The sequence below is a fragment of the Sminthopsis crassicaudata genome, chromosome 2 (genome assembly GCF_048593235.1).
Source record: "Sminthopsis crassicaudata isolate SCR6 chromosome 2, ASM4859323v1, whole genome shotgun sequence".
Lineage (NCBI taxonomy): Eukaryota > Metazoa > Chordata > Mammalia > Dasyuromorphia > Dasyuridae > Sminthopsis > Sminthopsis crassicaudata.
In genome coordinates, this window is record NC_133618.1 from 229,273,201 (window position 1) to 229,293,497 (window position 20,297).

The 20,297-nt window shown below is 45.7% G+C and overlaps 1 protein-coding gene and 1 long non-coding RNA gene across 16 annotated transcripts in view; one reads left to right on the plus strand and one right to left on the minus strand.

Moving 5' to 3' along the window:
• CAMK2B (calcium/calmodulin dependent protein kinase II beta) overlaps window positions 1-20,297 on the plus strand; it is a 281,883-nt gene that overhangs the window by 180,931 nt on the left and 80,655 nt on the right. For all 15 annotated transcript variants that reach the window (XM_074288455.1, XM_074288457.1, XM_074288462.1 and 12 more), the window contains exons 4-5: window positions 14,313-14,367; window positions 19,978-20,043. In XM_074288455.1, the coding sequence (XP_074144556.1) occupies window positions 14,313-14,367; window positions 19,978-20,043 (121 nt within the window). The remainder of the gene's footprint in view (window positions 1-14,312; window positions 14,368-19,977; window positions 20,044-20,297) is intronic.
• Window positions 15,593-17,197, minus strand: LOC141555514 (uncharacterized). The gene is made up of 3 exons (XR_012486214.1): window positions 16,812-17,197; window positions 16,090-16,279; window positions 15,593-15,715 (listed from the first exon to the last, which is right to left on the minus strand). It is a non-coding gene; the product is annotated as an uncharacterized LOC141555514 (long non-coding RNA).

Below are 20,297 nucleotides of genomic sequence, written 5' to 3' on the forward strand. Positions count from 1 at the left end.
ATTTGAGTCTGTGTCCTCTGACTTTGAATGCAGCACTGCCTGTGCCATACCACACTGTCTCTCCAGCTCGCTTCATGAACAGAAGTGTTCTTTATGTCTAGATGTTCACCTTACAAAACAGAGGTAAAATTCTCTGGGAGCTATACCCAGTGGAATGGGCTACCTGTACCTTTGCCTAGCGTAGGATCTTGCAACAAATACCTGTTGGAGAAGTGAATAAATGGATGAATGAAGTCATTTTTGCTTTTGTCCATGGAAATTCAGCCTGTTCCCATGTGGCTGTCTCTTAGCTCTATCCATGGCCATTTGGGATTGCAGGGTGACAGATGGAGCAAGACTCTGGCACGTGGAGAAAGGCCTTGTGCCAAGCTGGCTGTTTCCCTCTTGCCATTATGACTTCAGGGGACATAGGAACTGGCTTTCTCCCCAGGTAAATCCCAGCTTTAGGATTACAGGATCCTGGATTTGAAAAGAGAAAAACCTTTAAAGGTTCCATGGAGCAGTAGTGTCAAATTCAGATAGAAATCATGCCTACTATAGAATACATAAGGATCCATGAGGGCCACAAATGGACTTAGAAAACCACATTTTTCATATTATGTTTTATTGTATTTTTAAAATATCATGTTAACTAGTTCCCCATTGCACTTTAATCTGGCTTGGGCCACACTTGCAAGCATGACGGGCTGCATGCAGCCTTGGGTGTTTGACACTTCTAATCTAGAAAAATCCTCATTTTCCAGGTGAGGAAATTGGGGGTCAGGGAGATCAAGGGACTCTCCAAAGCTACAGAGGCAGCAGCAGAACTGAGATCTGAACCCAGGACTTTTGACTTTGAATCCAGGGCCCTTTTCCTTTGTAACACACTTTCCTTTGCATTAACCTGCCTTCACTGGGGCCTTATGGCTACATTCCTCATTCTCCATATAGCTGGTGGTTGGGGTGTGGGGAGGGGATCATCTTTCTGCTTTACACCTCTTCCTCCCCCCTCACTTTGCTCTTTACACCGTCTCCTATTCCTTCCCCCTTTTAGTGATTGATCCCTAAAGTGTTCTCTCCCCTCTGCTCTCTGAACTAAACTAATTTCCACACATGACATCCTTCTCTAATAGTATCAGACGGCTTCGCTGTCCCGTGCAGATTTCTCTTCCCTTCCCCTGGCATTGGCACCCTGACTCGCTGCCTCCCAGTGAGCCTGAGCCCACTGCAAGCTTCAGGCCCGTAGTTCTGGTAGCCTAAACATCCTAACTTGCCACAGGTGGTCCCCTGTGAGAGCTAGGAACTGGGCATGGAGTGAGGTCCGGGAAGAGCTCACTGGTGTTCAGGTGGGGACCCTGAACCTCGTGGGGCATCCCCAGGCAAGGGAAGGCAAGGGACTGATCCTCAGCTTTGCAAATTCAGAAATTCAGTGTTGTGAGGTCTCTTAGCACTGAGGAGGATACAAAGCTCTCACATACACTAATCCTAAACTTGGTGTTTTATTGGTATGGGAACACCACATAAGAAAACTCTGCCAATATAGATTGGCACCTGCTTTGCTGCTCAGATTTTGGATTCTCCCTGAGATAATAGGTTGAATGATTCTTCAGTCTACCTCCCTGTAAGTTCCTCCTATTGTTCTAATTCTGGTCTTTGGGACCAAGTGCAACCACACTCCACAATTTCTATTTTCCCCCCTCAAATACAATTTTTGTTGTTACCAATACCTAGAAGACTGGTTATGTTAAAAGATATAAGGGGACATTTTAGCCATTGGGTGAGAACTCTAGTAATCTCCCAGCTAGGAAACGCTTCTTTACAAGTTCATATTTTTCTCAACTCTTGCCCTTGGATTAGGAGGAGGGGAGATCTATTGTCCCTTTAATTCACTAGCTGCCACATTTGAACTCTTTAAAATTAAATTATTGGCAAGTAGAATTTGCAAAGGTATTTAATTTCTTAAACCACCAGCCTAGAAAAGTTATTGGTGCAACCCCCCCCTTTTAGTGATACCTTCCATGGCTCCCAAGTTCTGTTTGGAATTGACTTACCATTTAGATTATACCATAAAGCCTGATGAGGCAATAGTTGTAAAAGCTGGAGGTCTTTGTTCTCGAATGCCATGTGGCTTACATTTTTGCTACTGTTGGACAAGCTTGGAGTACAGTTGAGAGTGGAGGAGATTGCTAGTGGAGGAGGAAGACTCAAAATTCTAGATTCTCAGAGCCACATGGGGCCTCTGAAACTCCCTGGTACAGTCTGACCAGGAATTCCCTCCACAGCATACTAGACAAGTAGGCATCTAACTTTTTTGCTTGGAGACCGCCCGTAAGTTGGAGCCCACCGCCTCCCAAGGCAAACTGATCTACTTTTGGATGACTTTAAATTTTTTTAAAATAACTTCAAGCCTGAATTTTTTTTTGCAACTTTTCCCCTCTGGGGCCAATCAAAATGACTCTGATGCCTTTTATTTTTCCACTTAAGAGATTAAATCTAGGATTTTTAAGTGAATGGGTAAGATCATAGAATTGGAAATATAAATATAAAACTCAGTAAAGCTAGAAGCCTCCTAGTTTAATTCCTTTATCTTATAGACGAAGAAACTGAGAACTTAAGTCAAATGACCTAAGGTGATCCAGGGAATAAGCATCAAAAACAAGATTTGAATATAAATTGTCTTATTTTAGAGTCTATATTCTCCTATATCTATCTGACAACTATTTAACTAGCAATTATTAAATATATCCTATATTCTGGGCACTCTCCTACTCACTGAGGATACAAAGACCAAAATGAAATAGTACTTACTCTCAGGGAACTTATTTTATTATAAAAGGAAATGATGTGCACTTTGATATAGTCCAGATGAGAAATAAACCAGAGTAGTGACTCTGTAAGAGACAGGAAGGAGAAAAAGACAAAGGATGCTATGGAGCTACCGTAGAAGATTAATTTGAGGACCTTATTGAGCCCACCAAGGATTTTTGTACCTCACAAACCTACTTCACCATTAATTTACTTTTAAATTTTATTTTGAACAATGTATAGAATGTACATGTAAAGGAAAGGAGGATTGTACGTGGAACTATGGATCTATTACATAGGACTGGCTTTTCTTTTAACATGGATGATAAAATTCAACATGTAGCTTTCAAAGCTTGCCTGTGATTCCTTCTAGTGTGTGTGTGTGTGTGTGTGTGTGTGTGTGTGTGTGTGTGTGTGTGTGTACCTTGTCCCTGTCCCTGTTCACTTCCCTCCACATTGATGTGCTTCCCAGTAGGAATCACTGTTCCTTCAGAAAGGAAACCTGTACTCTAGTTCTCAGATTCCACATGAAGCCTTTCCTGAAGCTCCAGATGTTGATGTTTTCCCCCTTTGAAAGTACTTTGTCCATCCTTTTTGTTTACTTAACTCAGTATATTTTCTCCCTCCCTCGTCCAAATGTACACTGGTACCTCCTTGTTGTTCCCAGAGTGTGGTCTGGCGCATAGTAGCACATGATTAAGTGTTTGCTGAATTTCTTGAATGGAAACCATTGATCCTTTTGACCAACTGATGACCAAAATAGAATGAGACTCCTGCCTCCAGCATTTCTGTGGACAACTTTCATCTGGGCTCCACATTTGTATTGGTCTCACACTCCAGCTGCCAGTCTTCCAAAGCCTTTTGGCCTTCTGGCTGGAGCGTCATGTTAAAGCATCTTCGGATGGCATCCTCTGTAGGGGAATTAGGGGTCAAGATGACTTCCAGTCCTGTTTTATGCAGTGAATTCTCAGGCTACATGTCGGGTCACTGAGGGAGTGTGCCAGAGAGAGTGATTCCTCATTGGAAATGAACTCTTTCCACTCGGCTGCCTTTACCGAACACGTTGCTATTTTAACTACAGGAGGGACCACCTTTCACAGCTGCAATAGCCAGCCCTCTTCTCGCGCTTCAAAGGCAGCATCTGATGCTTTCTCATCTCATCTCTGGGCACAGTCCCCTTAGTCACAGGTAGGAGTATGTGACGCAGCCTGTTCCCCACAGGTGCATGTAAGGCCTGGAGTTGGGCAGACTGATTGGCTCCTAATTGTCGCCCGACAGAGGATTCCAAATCAGCATTCAGGTCAGTGAGATGGCCCAGCAGGAAGCACACACAAATGAGGCCGTGGCTGCCTCTTGGGAATTACATCGCAGCCGCTCTGTCTGGCCCTGCTGGCTCAGCTCCTCGTGCCGGCACGGATTCTGAGTGGACAACTGGTTCTCAGTGGCGTTCTCCCTCAGTCTCGGGGCAGAGGCATGGAATGCAGAGAGGGAGCCATGGAGTTAAAAATGGCCTGTTAACGTGCTGCCAGGAGGCCAGCAGCTGCTGTCCGTGAAGTAAGAACTGCAGCACTCGGACCCTGGTGAGCGAACCTTAGAAGAAAGTCTCTGCCATGACTGTTGGAGGCTGCACCCCAGATGGCTATCAGGAGGCTGCACGCTGGTAGACCCGACCCAGGACCTTGCTGACCTATCGGTGTAAGACAGGGAACACAAGATGCTGATAGAGCTTCAGTAAAACACACTAATTCAGATCAACTCTTCCAACAAGTTCTGTGCTTGTCTACCAAATGATCTGTCAAAAATAACTTTTTACGTGCTTGCCATGGGCTGGGAGCTTCCTTCTGATCTAGCAGGCGCCTGCAGCCTCAACCTCTGCTCCAACATTATTTGGCTTTTGCTGTTCATCACTGGCCCTTAAATGTCATTGGTCTGAGAAAACCCTGTACCAGGTCTGGCCTTTGCTTTACACCTGTCTGATTCCCAGTTCGAACTTCACCCCATTCCCCCCAAACCCTCACCATGCTCACCTAATCACTAGCACTTGAGAACCTTCTCCAAGATAAGATGCTTCATGGGGGCAAGGTAGTGCTATGGCGACGTGCCAGTTCATTTTGAGAAAATCCAATATTTTAGTGGCCTGCAGGCTCAAGGTGAATCAATAGTGTGGCAAGGCAGCCCCCTCCCCAAAGCCAATGTGATCTTAGATGGCATTAAGAGAAGGATACCTCCTCGTTTGGCCACATAAGCCCACCATCCTCCACCTGGTCCACATCTGGAGTTTAGGATAGCCTTCTTTAAAAGCGACATTGATCAGCTGGAGAATCTCCAGGATAGGACAACTAGACAGAGGCAAGGAAAGACTTCTTGGAGAATATCCCACATGAGGATCAGATGAAGAGCTTGGAAAAGCTCACCCTAGAAAAGAAAAGTCCTGGGATAGATAATAGCTGTGTCCAAATGTCTGAAAGGCATGAAAGTGTATGGCAGGGATTAGGTATACCCTCTTAGGGACCCTGTAACAGAACAAAGAGGCAGCGGGGTCTTGAAGTTCAGAAAGCATCCCAACAGTTAAAGCTCCCAAGGGAAATGGTCCAAACTAAGAGGCGGTGGGTCCCCCTTTAGTTGAGATTTTCAACACAAGCCAATGGCCGGCAGTCCCTTGGTGGGAGGCTGGTTTTGTTGTTATTGTTGTTATATCATGCACTTTGCTGATGATCCCTTCTAACTCTAAATCTGATGCTTCTGTAATTATGGAGAGCCAAGTGGAGGGGCTGGAAAGGCTCTTCACAGTCAGGACTATCATGAACTGAAGGGAGGGGAAGAAAGAGAGTAGCCTGTTTTCTGATCCATACAGTGGGGGAAGAGGGACTGGAATAGGTGGTTCCTTTCTGCTCTAACCTATGATTCTGGGATTCTCTGGGGAGCTGATAGATGGGATGACATTCTTCAGAGCTTTGCCATTCCCGAGGTGGGGCTAGCTGCCCAGACATCTGTTCCCTGCACAGAGCAGATGGTACTGCAGGATCTTTCATGTGATCCTTAGATTGTGAGCTCCTTAGGGACAGGGACTGTCTTTTGCCTTTATTTGTGTCCCCAACATATAGCCTGGCACATAATAAGCATTTAATATATATTTATTGATTTGATTAATTGTTCTGAAAGAAGAAAAATGAGATTCTGAGAATTGTTGCAGCATATAAACTTTTTTTTTTAATTTTTTGGTTTGTTTTATTTTTTACCCCTGCACCATGCCTGAGAATGACATGATGGCAGATGTCAGGCAGCCTAATACTGGATTGAGAGAATTCTCTTCCTCCCTGCCTCTCCCCTTCTCCAGGTCTGGAATGGTCTGAAATGAACTACACGGGGCCTAGGATTATTTTCAGGAATAGAATGGCATCCCCCAAACTACCCCATGGATATTTTGAGGCGATATTGTATTGGCAAAGAGAATTTGTGCTCTTTGTACAAAAATAGTAATGGAGAGAGTGGTTGGAATCATGGGATCTGAATTCAGATCCCAGCTTTACCATACACATAGATCACATCATCCCTTCTGGCCTGTGTTTTCTTATCTGTGCTTCGGGGAAGCTAGATTGGATAACCGCTCATGTGGCTCCTAGCTCTACATTTGTGTTTTTAGAATCCCATCCTGGAACTGATTTCTGGGGTTGTGGGTAGACAGGACATCCTTCAGAAACACAGAATTTTAGACTTAAAGGGAACCTCAGAAACCATCTAATCCAGCTTATGTTCAAGGATCCTTTCCAGAGCATTCACAGAAAGTCCTTGACTTTCTAGGGCTTTAAAACACACCTCATCTGCTACTGGCTCATCCTGGGACTTCCTCAGCATGGGCTTCCTGGCCCTGGACCAGAACTTTGGTGGCCTGCTGGCTCTGAAGTATTCTTCCACAAGGCTCTCTTTCCTTCTCTCTAGGTGAGCTCCTCTTAAAGCCTCCATTTTGTGAGAGGGAATAGACTTTCTTTCATTTTCCTCCCTACACTGTCCCTGACTTTGGGGACCTTAAAACCGTATTTACCCCTTAGCTTCTTCTTCCTCCCCTCCCCTCCCCTCGAGGATTTTTTCAGCTTCCTTTTGAGTATTGTCTCCCTCCATTCAAAGATAATATCCTTGAGGGCAGGACTGTCTTTATTTTTGCTTATATATGCAAGGCTCCATTAGGCCACTGAGACCTGAGCTCTGTACTTATATAGTTTTAGGCAAAGGAGATGTCCTTTATCAAGCAAAGTTAAAATGCCGAGAGTGAGCCCCAGTTCCCCACTGCATCTGTTGACAGAACTTAGGCTTAAACCAACAATAAGCCTTTAGCTGTTTCCTAGTAGCTCACTGAGCAGCATCTCTGGCATTGTTCCATTCTCTGTTATCACTCAGGAGGTGGGTCTAGTTGACCTTAGACCCATTTTGAAACAGTTGATTTTAGGGGAGCCAGGCTTAATGATGGCCATTTTGTGGGGTATATTTTAGAAGCAATTCTTAAGATATTTAAGCTTCTCAAAGGAATTTACTAACATTATTTGGTTTGATCCTCCTACCCCATCCTGGGAGGTGGGTTTTATTATCATCACATTATTATTATAGAGAAGAAAACTGAAGTGGGTAAACCCAGGGTCACATAGCTAGTAATTGTCTGGGGCCGTATTTGAATGTGGAATTTCCTGATTCCACATCCCATGCTCTATCCACTGTGCAACTAGCTGGTTTGAACTGCTTGACCTCTGAAAATCCTTGGAATTCTGTGATTCTGGAATTTCATTGTAAGCCGAATATAGAGGAGAATATAGGAAAATGAGAGACTGTCAAGTTGATCCTCCCTTCCCCCCAAAGTTCCTCATTCCAAGCTAATATTTGCAAAAAGGGAGAACAAAAGGAAAAAAAACTAGCAGAGGAATTTCTATTTTCCTTGGCATCTCAATTTCAAACTGGGGGGGGGGAGAGGGGTAACTGCCTACTTTTGCCATTGTGCTTCTAGGACTTGACCCACACCGGATGCTCAGTGCATGTTAATGATACTAATGCCGATCTCAGGACCCTCCTCCACCGCCACCTTCAGAACCCTTACCTAGCACCGAGTATGGAAATCTTGGCTACTTTTTAGCACCATCTGAGTAAAGGTGTCCAGAAGTCTGTGTTGGATTCACAGAGCATCTGCGTTGGGAGGCAGCTATGGGGGTGTCTCCGGGGGGAGGGGTGCTGCTTGAGCAGATGGGCCAACAACCTGCTGGGCTCACAGCTATCTGGATTTATTAGGCAATTCCAAATTAGAAAGGAATGGAGGAGGGGAGACGCAGGGGAGGTGAGGGAGGGAGAATAAGCTTTTGTTTTAACTCAAATGATCTTGCAAGGGGGTCCAATAATGAGAGAATGTGTGTGGAGCTCTCTACTTGTGAATTGGAGTGAAATGAGTGACTCCTCTACTGAATGATTCCCATGGTGATCGGGAATGGGCTACAGCCACATCTGAAACAGAGTAGGAGGAAAGGGCAGCAAAGGAGGCTTCAAAGGCAGGAGGAATCCTAGGCTAATGAGGCTGGAAGCAAAATTACCCGATGAGGGAGCAGTGAGGAGAGAGACTCCCTTTATGAACTTGGCAATAGATCTCTCAATTAAGCCTCAGTTTTCTCATCTGTAAAATGAGAGGGGTGGACTATATGGTCTCTCAGTCTCTTTCAGCCTAAAATTGATGCTCCTCTGACCTTAGAACAAGATCATCTCCAGGGTCTCTGCCAACTCTTCAAGAGCACTCTCTAACTTTTCTGCATGGTTATGTCAGTAGACAATTATGACTTAACATCCTCCCCTCCCTGGGCCTTTTAATGGCAGTTTTCTGGAAACCATATATGCTTTAAATTCAAATAAATTTAATTCATTGGAACAAAAAATGAATTTCTAATGATGTATTTCTAAGGAGCATAGCAGCACAAAGAGGATTTCTTTTTGGAAGGGAGGGGAGATTGGTCTTTCCAAATTCCATGAGATCTAACCAAATATACTAAAATGTCTCTTCTGCTTATGTAACTTCCGGAGCTAATAATGATAGCTACCATTTATACTTTAAAACTTGCAGAATGCTTTATACATGTCTCATTTAATCCTCATATCCTTCTCTGTGTGGCAGGTGCTATTATTATTCTCCGCCTCTTTTTTATTACAAATAAAGAAACTTATAAGGAGGTTTAAAATAAATAAAATCAAATGGGATCACATAGCCAAGAATATCTGAGGCAGCATTTGAATCCAGGCCTTTTTGGTTTCTATTCCTGGACCATATTCACTTGTTTGAGGTCATACAGATAGAAACAAAGCTTGGATTCCCACATAGGCCCTCTGACTTGGGATCCAGCACTCTGACCGGTGTACTGTGCTTCCTTTCCATTTTGGCCAATCCCCTTCTTTTAGGGAAGTAGCAGCAGAAGCCCAGGAAAGTTAGCTTGCTCAAGTGCACATGGGTAGTGTCAGAACTGGGACGAGAACTTGTTTCCTGTGCTTTCCTGCTGCGTCGGGGCTTCCTCCTTGGGGTCCCTACTGCATGATAGGTGAGGGGGCAGTGGACATTCGGCCCATTGGTCCAAGCAGATGTTTTCCCAACTAAACAGCATCATCTCAGGCTCACCCTGATGGAAGGAAAGGGTTGTGGAGAAGGAGGACACTTCTCAGCCAGTCAGAAATTAGGACACGAATTGGAAAGCAGCAAGAAAAGGGGACAAAGCTCAAAGCACAGCTGCCTGTTGGTGCTTGAAATAAGTGGATGTTCTGGAGGTCTGGGAAAGGAGTCGCTCCTTCCCAGTAACCCTTGCACTACCAGCAGCTATATCCCAAGCAACGTGTCATATATTTATAAATGTGAACTATTACTATCCATCAGGCAGTCAGCAAGCATTTATTAAGTACCTGCTGTGTGCCAAGCACTACTGTCATTTCTTTTAATATAAGTACAAACTTGAATTAATTCATTTCCTGAAGGAGATAATAGTCTTAAATCCCTGAATTTAAAGCAAGGACTATTTCTTCCCTCTGTACCTCAAGTTACCTTGGATCTGTTCTATATACCTTTGTGTATGGATTGTCTGCACTGATAATATGGAAGCTCCTTAAGACTTAGGACGGTTTGTCCTTTGTCTTTTTATTTTTTGTACTTAACACAGTGGTAGGCACATAGTAGGCACTCAATAAATGCTTGTGGCTTGATTAATTAGAGAAACTGCAAAGGACAGAGGTTGTGCTTATATCCAGTTGTCCCAGGTAGGGTACTGCCTTTGGGCCTGGCTCTCTTGATTGCATGGATTAATAATGCCTTACACATGTTTAATACTTTGAAGTTTACAGAGCATCCTTTTGAATCAACAGTGTGAGTGGTAGTTATTATTATCCCCATTTCACAAGCAAGAATCAGAGAGCAGAAACTTCCTATAGTCACATAGAGAATTTTGGAGCTGAATTTGAATTTAATTTCTTTGACTCCAGGTCCAGTGTTCATTTCCACTCCTCTAATGGTTCCCTACCTTTTCAGTCATGAAGACCTCCTTTTTAATATCTTGTTGGAACCATTAGGGTCCTGTAGGTCCTGGTACTATAGCTCAATAACTCTCAATAATGAGCTTCCTACAAACAGTAGACACAATTGGCTCAAACCGAGGCATTTGCAAATAATGTACGGATACACCAGGTTCTAGATGGATTTGAGTGCCAGGAAAACGATTTGGAACTTTTCTTGGTGGGCTCTGCGGAGTCACTGAAGAGCTGTGGTTCTTTTTCTTCTCTGTCAGTCTCAGGATTATGAATTTGGGATTGGAAGCCTTTTTTCTCAGACTGCACACTGCAGCTAACTCCAGACTGTGTGCTGACTTCTTGGCACAAATGAAGTTAAGTAGATCACCTGGGGACTCTTGCTTCAAAGCAATATCTGGGTCCAGGACACTGAGAAATAAATTATTGTCAGAAAAAGGCAGGGAGCTAGAAAGCAGTCCCTTGGAAGAGCATGGGGATGATTAACTCATGCATTCATCTTTACCTTTCAGGACAATTTCTTTCCTTCTCTTCATGCCTGTATTCTAAATGACCTCTTTCCAAATTTTCATCTGGCATTATGGAAAAACAAGGAGCTTGCAGGGAAATGAACAGCCTTTGAGTTGGAAAGGATTGTACAAAGGTTATTTCTCTAACCTTCCCACCCAGGGCAGAATCCCTGCTATAGCAACCTGGACAGATGGACATCCCACCTCTGCTCTGTTATCACTAGGGAAGGTGTGCTTGCTGCTTCTTGAGGCTGCCCAGTCTGATACTGGACAACTCTAGTTATTAGAAAGTTTTCCCCTTTATGCTGAGCCAGAATCTGCTTCAGGAGCACAAGTGATTAAAGATAGCCTTCGGCTCTCAGCTCCCATCCTTTGGGAAATGATGAGCCAGCTAAACAGGGTGCCATTGCCAAATGGGAGGGAAGAGACGGACTTGAGCGCCACTTACAGCACATTCTCAGAATAGCCAGGTATATTTAGTTACAAGGACAAAAGACAAATATACGCTGCTTGACTAAACCCCAAACATTTCTCATCAGAAGAGGCGGAGGAGTGAGGGGGCTGACTGACCTTACTGCTGTGCTTATGATTCTCTCGCTTCCCCCCTCCCCAACTAGATCCCACATGGATGATGGCTGGGCAAAAAAAGTTCCCAGCTCACCAAATACACCCAATTCCATGTGACTTGAAACCTTGGCCCAATAATGAGAACGCTCAGTGTCTCTGAAGTCAGAGGACCCCGATCGAGATCCCTTCTTCTTTTGAAGTTTACTATCTCTGTATAATCATGGGCAGGTCATTTGTTCCCCATGGGCTTCAGCTGCCTCTGTACAATATGGGATTGGACCAGGGGTTCTCAAACTACAGCCCTCGGGCCAGATGTGGCCCACCGGGTTATGGCAAATGGGCTGAGGGGCGGAGACAGAGTGTGAGTTTTTGTTTTTACTATAGTCCGGCCCTCCAACAGTCTGAGGGACAGTGAACTGGCCCCTATTTAAAAAGTTTGAGGACCGCTGGATTGGACTATTTAGTCTCTGAGATCCCTTCTAGGTCTGTGAGAACTCTAGATGTGTGATCCTCTAAGCTTCTGCAACTTCTCTTATTTTTTAAAATAATAGCTTTTTTCCTCAAAACATATGCAAAGATAGTTTTCACTCTTCGTCCTTGCAAAACTTTGTGTTCCAAATTTTTTCTTCCTCCCTTCCCCTCACCCTTCCCCTAGACAAGTAATCCAATATATGTTAACCATAAATGCAATTCTTCTATACATATTTCCACAATTATCATGCTGCACAAGAAAAATCAGATCAAAGAAGGAAAAAATGAGAAAGAAAACAAAATGCAAATAAACAACAACAAAAAGATGAAAATACTACATTGTGATCTACATTCAGTCCCCATAGTTCTCTTTCTGTATTCTTCTGCAATGTCTGGCTTGTTAGGAGTCCCCTAAGGGAACCTCCATTTATGTCTATGGCTAGTCAACTTTGGCCTTCTAGGACAGTGGAGGAGATAGGGAATAGTGTTGAAAGGTCAACCGTCACCTTTTAGCATCAGAGCTGGAAGATGTCTTGGAGTTCATTTTGACTAGGTACCTCATTTTATAGAGAGGGGAACTGATGCCCAGTGGGGCTGAAGGAACTAATCTAAGGTCACACAACTGATTAGCAATAGAACCAGCGTTAGAACCAGTGACAGGACCTATTTGTCCAATGTTCTTTCCATAGTACAGAAGGAAAGCAAATGGTGGTAACTGAAGAGGAAAGAGAAGTCCAAAAAGTGAGGAAAAGTACTCCCATCAACATTGGCTCCAAGGACCACCTCTTACATGAAGACTTCCCTAATCTCCCCAGTTGTCAGGAATCTGCCCTTTTCCCACCAAAAATTATTTAGCATTTACTTTGTATATTTAACATATAAGATCTGGAACTTAAGATGGCCCATATTCTGGCCTGCCCTTGTCTCTGGGGAGATCATTCTATCTACTTTTGTGGGGAGCAAAAGGAGGCCTGTGGTTTACTCCCTTAATCCTTCACTTTGCTATTTCCAAGAGAATTATTAGGCTAGAAAGATATCTATACTCTACATGTTAGATAGTTGCAGGGCTCAGGAGAAAAGCTGCTCTCCCTGGTTACCCCAAAGGGCTGGCTTAGCTCCTTACTGCAAACACTTATTGTGTAAAAGATAATCGTGGTTACCCAGCAAACTCATTTATTGAAGCAAGTCATAAACAATTATACAGATTAGATTAGATAATAGAACACAAGATTCAGTGCTTCTTCTACTACATCTTTCTCAAAAAAGCCTTCTTTTGTCTCTGAAGTCTTTCCAAAGTCAAATGGTATTCCCATCTTTCTCCTATCCCCTGTGTTCAGGCTCGGAAGTCTCTCGGTATTGAGAGTCATATCTCTCTGTACACATGCAGTGTATAAAAGGATTGTCCTTCAGGGAATTCCCCAAACCCACTTGGTAGCCGTATGCCATATATATTTTATATTTCCTTATCTGCGTACATATTGTTCCGACCTTACCTTACCCACACTCCCTTCTGTCTTTGTATTTCTAGAGCTCAGCACAGTGCCTCTCCCAGAGTATGTGCATAATGATTACTGGTTCAGTTGAATTGAATGGTGGGTAAAAGGAAAGTGGCCTTGGGAGTGTGGGTAAAAATTCAGGGACATCTGCCTGTGACTACTCGAATCCATTCTCTCTGAGAGAGAGCTCAATGTTCTTTATGGAAAGTACCTGGAAATATGACACCTTACAATAGGCATACTTCCCCTGTCATAAGTTGGCCCTTCATGGAGTGTATTTATAGTTGAATGGAAGAACTGAGGCTTAACCTTTTTTCTGGACCGGGCTCCTCTACTGACCCTCACTTTTTCCTGTCCTTATTTCTCCCAATGGTGCCTTTCCCCAGAACCTAGAGATGTTGTAAGGAAAAGCAGGTCTCCCATATCCTAATTTTAGAGCTGGAGAGGACTCCAGAGACTATATGTAGTAGTAGTCTGGTGCAATGGAAAAGATTTGCAATCAGAGGTGCTGAGTTCAAATTGTGACTCGATAACTTATTAGACAAATTGACAGACCTCTTTTGACCTCAGTTTTCTCATCTGAAAAAAGAAAGGGGTTATACTTCATGACCTGTAAGACCCAGTTCTGAATCTAGTCTGGAATTGCTCCAACCCCCTCATTTTACAGAGGATTGATAAACTGAGGCTTAGGAAGGCTAAATGCCTTGGTTTTTTTGGATGACTAAGAAGTAACAGAAGCAGGAGCTCCTCTGAAGCTAAACCAGGTCATTTGGCTTCTTCTCATGGCGTCCCATGCAAGGCTATTCTAAAGGAAGGTTCTTGGGTCTCCCTCGCTCTGGGATCCACATCCTCTTCTCCGGTGGCTGTGTCTCCTTGGCAGACCAGCCAGCTCCAGCAGGGAGCTACTTGGGTGATGGATTGCTTGCCCTCACGTGCCTTCTGTCTTTTGTTTTCACAGTTCGTCTCCATGACAGCATCTCCGAGGAAGGCTTCCACTACCTCGTGTTTGATCTGTAAGTATGGGAGAAAGCTTTTGAAGCTGGGGGTGGGAAGGGTTGGAGGGGGTGGTCCTGAGGATGCCAGATCTGAACTCTCTGGCGACCCCGAGCTCACATGCCGTTTTCCTCCCTTATTCCAGCTCCTTCCCATGCTGAACAATAAGCTTCCACAGAACAGGCAAGGCAGGGCTCTCAGGCCAGTCCTTCTCTATTCCTGTAGTTTTGGTTGGTCTTTCCATTGGTGGCAGGAAGGCACCTCCTGCCCCTCCACTCATCCTCCTCCTACCTCCTCCCCATCCCCAGTGTTCATTCCCCTGCTTTCTCTCTCGCTGCCCCTGAGTCCTAACCCTGACAATTTCTCCTCACCCTCTGAACAGTCTTACTTTCTCACTTGCACTAAGATTTTTAAAAATTCAGGACTCTGACAGGGAAAACTTTTAAAAACCCGTTCTTTTGCCTTCCCTTTTGTGATGTACCGATCACCTGGGCTCGCCCTGGGCTGGGTGCTGGATGCCCTACCCCTCTGAGGAAGGGATCAGCGGAACCTTAATCTCTAGGGCTCCTCTAGTTCCTGGCCAAGGAACCATGAGAAGGGCAGCCAGGAACAAAGGCCAGAGATGCCTTTCTGAGGGATCTCCTTTTCCCCCTTGAGCTTGGGTTAGAGCCCTCCAGTCCCACCTCCTCAGCTTTTAGCAGAGCAAGGCCCCAAGCAGGGTTGGGTGGCCACCGTCACACAGCGGACCCTGGGATTGAGACCCCTACCCCCATCCGCCGCCAGGGCGCGAGCCTTTTCTTGAGGCTGGCTTGTGGAGGACGTGTGAGTGCAGGTGTGCACATGGGGGCTCTGCCACAGAGAACAACTTGTTTGCCCCAGCTTGAATGAGCGTCTGGGGGCTGGTGAGGAGGCACTCAGCTGCCTCTCACTTCCTGCCAGATATAGAAGCCGGGTGATCTTATCTCCCCCTGCTCCCTGACAGCTCCCGTTAAGCAGCCGGCTATATTTAGCTGTTCTGAGTGAGTCAGTGCCGCACTGAGACCCTGGAGCGGGAGGCACACAGACCTTGGCGTGTCCCTGCACGGCCCTGCCTCCTTTCCAAAAGAAGGAAGGGAACCTCCCGGCCACTGGTCCAGGTGGCAGTGGCTGGCTGTCTCCTGTTGCTATGGTAACACTGGACTCCTCTTTCTTCCCCATCCCCACACATAGGGCTGGTTGTGAAGTGAAAAAAGCTTCCAGAGAGTGTCAGATTAGTTCTTTATTTCCAAAAATGCTTGTTGCCCAAGGCTATGGGGAACTGTAGGTCTTAGGAGCTCATGATAATGTGGGCCAGGGCTACATGGGTCCAGTCTTGCATCTTTGGGCTCCCTGGAACAAAAGAAACAAAAATTGTACCAGAATTGACTTTATTTCCATCTTAATGTACTCTTCTTTGGACCAGTTGTTACCTAGGAGGTGGGATGTATGTGAGACAGACAGACAGACAGACACTGTGTCACTGCCAAGACCCTGGTTATTTGGAAGAATCAGGAGGGGATAATGGACCTTAGAAATCATCTGGTTCCAATGTGTCATGTTGCAGATAAGGAAAGTGAGGTCTGGTGAGGATAAGTAATTTGTGGGAGATCACAAGAAGGGAGAAAGGAGAAGAGTAAGGATTTAAGCCTTTAAAGGTCCTCCAGACAACAAATCCAGTGTTTGTCTTTGTTGCTGCCTGAGCGCCTGGTTGTTAAGAGGATCACCTCAGCTGGGTCACCCTTGTGAAGGGGTTCTGGAATCAGACAAATGGAGGTCCAGAAGACACCCAGAACCCGTGGCCACTTTCTTCCCTCCAGTCCCCTCTCCAGCCAGGGTCTGATGCTGCTTGTTTTCCTCCCAGTTCTTGCAGAGATGTTGTATCTGGTGCACAATTCCTCAAAGGAGAGAGCTGGCCTAAAAGTCAAGGAGGGAGAAATGTCCCTGGAGTTTGGGTTTGCAAACAAATGGCTGCAGATAATTTTGGTGCAAAGAAGATGAGGGGGTGCTGGTGGGTGGAGGCAAGCAGGAGCGGGGACTATTGCAGAAGGGCTCATTCTCTGAGATGACAGGGCCGAGCACAGTGAGGGGGCTGTGGGTAGGAGGGAGTCTCTGACGGGCCTGGATGGAGGGGACTAGAGTGCAGGAGGAGGTCTAATGGAATGAATGGGCATGCAAAGCACAAAGCCAGGGGAGCTGACTCCTTAGTGCTAAAGCAACCCCAAATAGCCCAGTCTCATTGGTCCCCAAAGAAACTCTCCAAGGGAGATGTCCTAGACATTTCTGCAGATTTCTAGGAGATTAAAAAGTTGAGGGGTAGGGTGAGGAACACAATGATGAGGAGGAAATCGATAGCTGTGGAGGCAGGAGTGGGAATCAGTGCCAGGGGATGTGAAGGGCCAGTAACAGCTTTTAAAAAATAATACTGGTATTCCTTCCACCTCCACACCTAGACTGGGTTGGCTCTGCTTCCAAGAAATCCTTGAGAAGAAGCTTGAAGTCTGAAATAGTCTTATTCAAGGGGCAGGAGGATGGTGTAACTTGTTTAGTTTTGTTTGGTCTGCAGAGAGATTTCTTCCAGCCACCTTGGATGTAGTCCATAGAGGACACCTCTGGAGGTCAGGGAACATCCTTTATCTCCTTGTTTCCCTCTTTACCAGCCCCCACTGGGATGCCTCTTAGATAGGGGCTCCCTGAGTCTTGCTGTTATAAGCCTGGCTCTGTTCTGGGAGGTCCAGGAGTAGGCAGGGCCACAAGGCATTGGCAGGGTCCAGGAGGCTGGCATCTATCTCCCTGCCGTGCCTCCTATCCTGTTCCTAGAGTTGTGGCAACAACAGAATCCACAGTTGGAGGTCCAAGCATTCAACACTGAAATGTGGAATGCCCTCTCAAGAATCCCTATTCCTTCCCAGGTTTTCACATCCCTAATCTGAGGTGCTCCCTGGAAGGAGGACCGAGTTGGGGAGGAGGGGACGGGCTTGAGCTGCTGTGTGAATGTCCTGAATCTGCCATCTAGAATTAGGTCTCTTCCCAAGGCTGGACCAGCAGGGCTCCTGACTTCTCCTCAGCACACAGCCCGAGGGAGCTCAGGGAACAGGTGGAAGAGGTCTGCATAGGTGAGGAGGGGGCTATTTCTGAGCAAGCCTTCTCTGATGGCCTCTCCCGCCTCATTTTGGAAAATGTGCTCCTCAGAGAAAATAGTAGGGGAGGGAGAGAGAAGGAAAGAGAGAGCAGGAATGAGCAAGGCAAAGCAAGTTTGTTGAAGAATGGCTATATGGAAATGCAGTTTGATACCTGAGACTGTGCGTGCAAAGGTAGAGTCCCACGTGTAAAGATGTCCAGAGATCTCGGGCATAAGAGAACATGTCTTGAGTGTACTTGTCCTTATCACCCCAAAGAAGCCATTTCAGTTGTGGGTGATGGGGGAAACTCCTCCTCTGCCATATAGAGCCTTTACCCCAGAAGACCTTGTCACACACAGTAACTCCTCCCTGTTGACACAAAGCTGTTTTGTATGACGCTCCCAGAACTCTGCTTTCACTCCCTAATCTAGAGTAACTAGAAACTGAGTAAGGGTGTAGATAGGTCATAGTGGGCTGCTAGCCTTCGAGTACTATCTGATCAGTGAAATGAGCATCTAGTGAGCAGAGGGATAGCACTCTTTGTGTCAGTCCTGACCTGGTTTCTGACTTCCCATTGCACTGTGTGTCCTTCTTGACCTAAGAGAGCCAGAAGCAATGGGTAGAAGCTATTGGGAGAAAGACTTGGGCTTATTATAATGTATGAGATCCTGGGTCTCAGAATCACAACTCTGGACTTGGAAGGGTTGTCAGGCCAGCTACCGCCCTTACCTAAGGAAGGAGGACCCCACGAGACATACCTAATCTGTGATCATCCAGTCTCTCCTTGAAGATCTCCGACAAGGGGAGGTATGAGTTAGAGTGAGCTGAAGATGGAATGGACTGTGGTAAGGCAGGTGCTGAGTTCCTTATCATAAGGGAGAGGGACACGTGGATTGAGTGGCATTTTTTCAGCCCTGTGATTCTGGGATTTACTGGCTAGGATACAACTGCCACTTAGGGACTCTAGTGCATGGCTCACCTCCGATCCACTTCTCAGCAGTTCCTCTAGACAGCTGTTTCCTCCTCTGGATGATGTGTCTTTTGAAATGATCGCTGCTGAATCCTCCATGAACGCAGGCAGCAGGGTAGGCCCCCTGAAGCATAGGCCAGATGTGGCCCTAGAGCTCAAGGACAGAGAAGCAGATGGACAGACTGCTGTGAAAAGGCCTCTGCTCACTTCTTGTGGATATTCAGAGTTTTCACCCCAGGGCTCCCCTAAAAGGGTTTGGCCCCTGCTGCCAGACAGCAACCAAAAGCTGAAGGATGATGGGAGGCAATGGGCAGGGGTCTGTAGCTGGGTGCATTCTGGCCACTCCCTTTTGCTGCAGGCCATGGATGGTGCTGAGGAAAAGCTTTTCCTCTCCCCCTTGTAGCTCTGGATCTGGAAGTCGTGAAGACCTAAGCAGCCCAAGCCAAACTTTTGGGTCCTGTAGTAGCCTCTCAGCCCCAGGGATTATTAGGCTTCTTCTCCAGGGGCTTAACTCTTCTAGAATCAGAGAATTTCAGAGTAGGCTTCTAGGATAAAATCCTGCCTTTTGTCCTTACAAAGGAGCCACCCATCTTTATGAATCCTAGTTTTCTCATCATCAGAATGAAACACAGGTAATTGTGAGACTCAAAGGAGAAAAAAGCAGTTTGCAATCTGTGTAAATATCAAATTTTATCTCCTCTGAGCCTTATCTGCTAATTATAGATCATACTTTTATAGGCTTTAAGGTTCACAGTGCATAAGTTTATAAACATCATCTTATTTGGAGTCTCACAGCAACCCTGGGATGTGGCTGTTTCTATTATTATTCCCATTTCACTGTTGAGTAAGTTGAGGCCCATAGGTCTTAATTGACTTGCCTAGGGTCACTCAGCTATTAAATGTCTGAGGTGAGGTTTGAACTCAGTTCTCCCTGATTCTATGTTCAGTGCTTTGATCTACCATGCTGTCTCTACAGCTTCCTCTACTCTTCCAAGGTATTCTTCAGCCTCAACTCCAAGGCCTCCAATACCAGAGAATCTGGTCATATGACAAAGTGGTCAGTCCACTTGTGGACCTAGTAGTTCAGAAATTTCTCCTTTTGTGAGCAGAAATCCAACTCTTCATGAACTAGGACCATAGATCTTGGTTGTGTAGGCCCTTTACAAGCTGACTTTACTGATTTTGTGATTTCCCTTTTGTTCTGGATGCTTTCAAATCTGTTTTGTGTCTGTTTTGTTTTCTCTGTATGGATGCAGAGAGTCTCCCCTGATAGAATGTAAGCTGTGTGAGGACAGAGCCTGTTCCCTTTCTGTCCCTGTATCCCATCAGAGTGCCTGGCACCCAGTAGGCACCCAATCCCTATTGTGGATAAATTGGATGATTGATTAGGTTTGGATGGGCCTTAGAATGTCTCTAATATTAACTGTGCTCATTGCTCCTTCTCCCAAAGCACCACAAGTCTAGCCTTTGGTCCCTGTCAGCTTAATTAATGTTTCTTCCAACTGTTTTGCCCTGTCTTCCAGAGTCACTGGTGGAGAGCTTTTTGAAGACATTGTGGCAAGAGAGTACTACAGTGAAGCCGACGCCAGGTGAGTCCAGAGCCCCTTACCTTCCCACTCTTCCTCTTGCCCACCTTTCCTCCTTCCCCACCTCTTCTCCCACTCCCTCACCCTCCTTTCTTTCTGTTTCCCATACCGGCTATACCTGTGCAACATTAACCCATTCATGACATGGGTAGAGGGACTGGGTCACGGGAAGCCTTGATTTGCAGCCAAAGCTATCAGCATGGCTGCTTCTGCTAGGCTCAAAGCCAAGGCCCCCGTTCCCAGCGGTGATTCTGGGC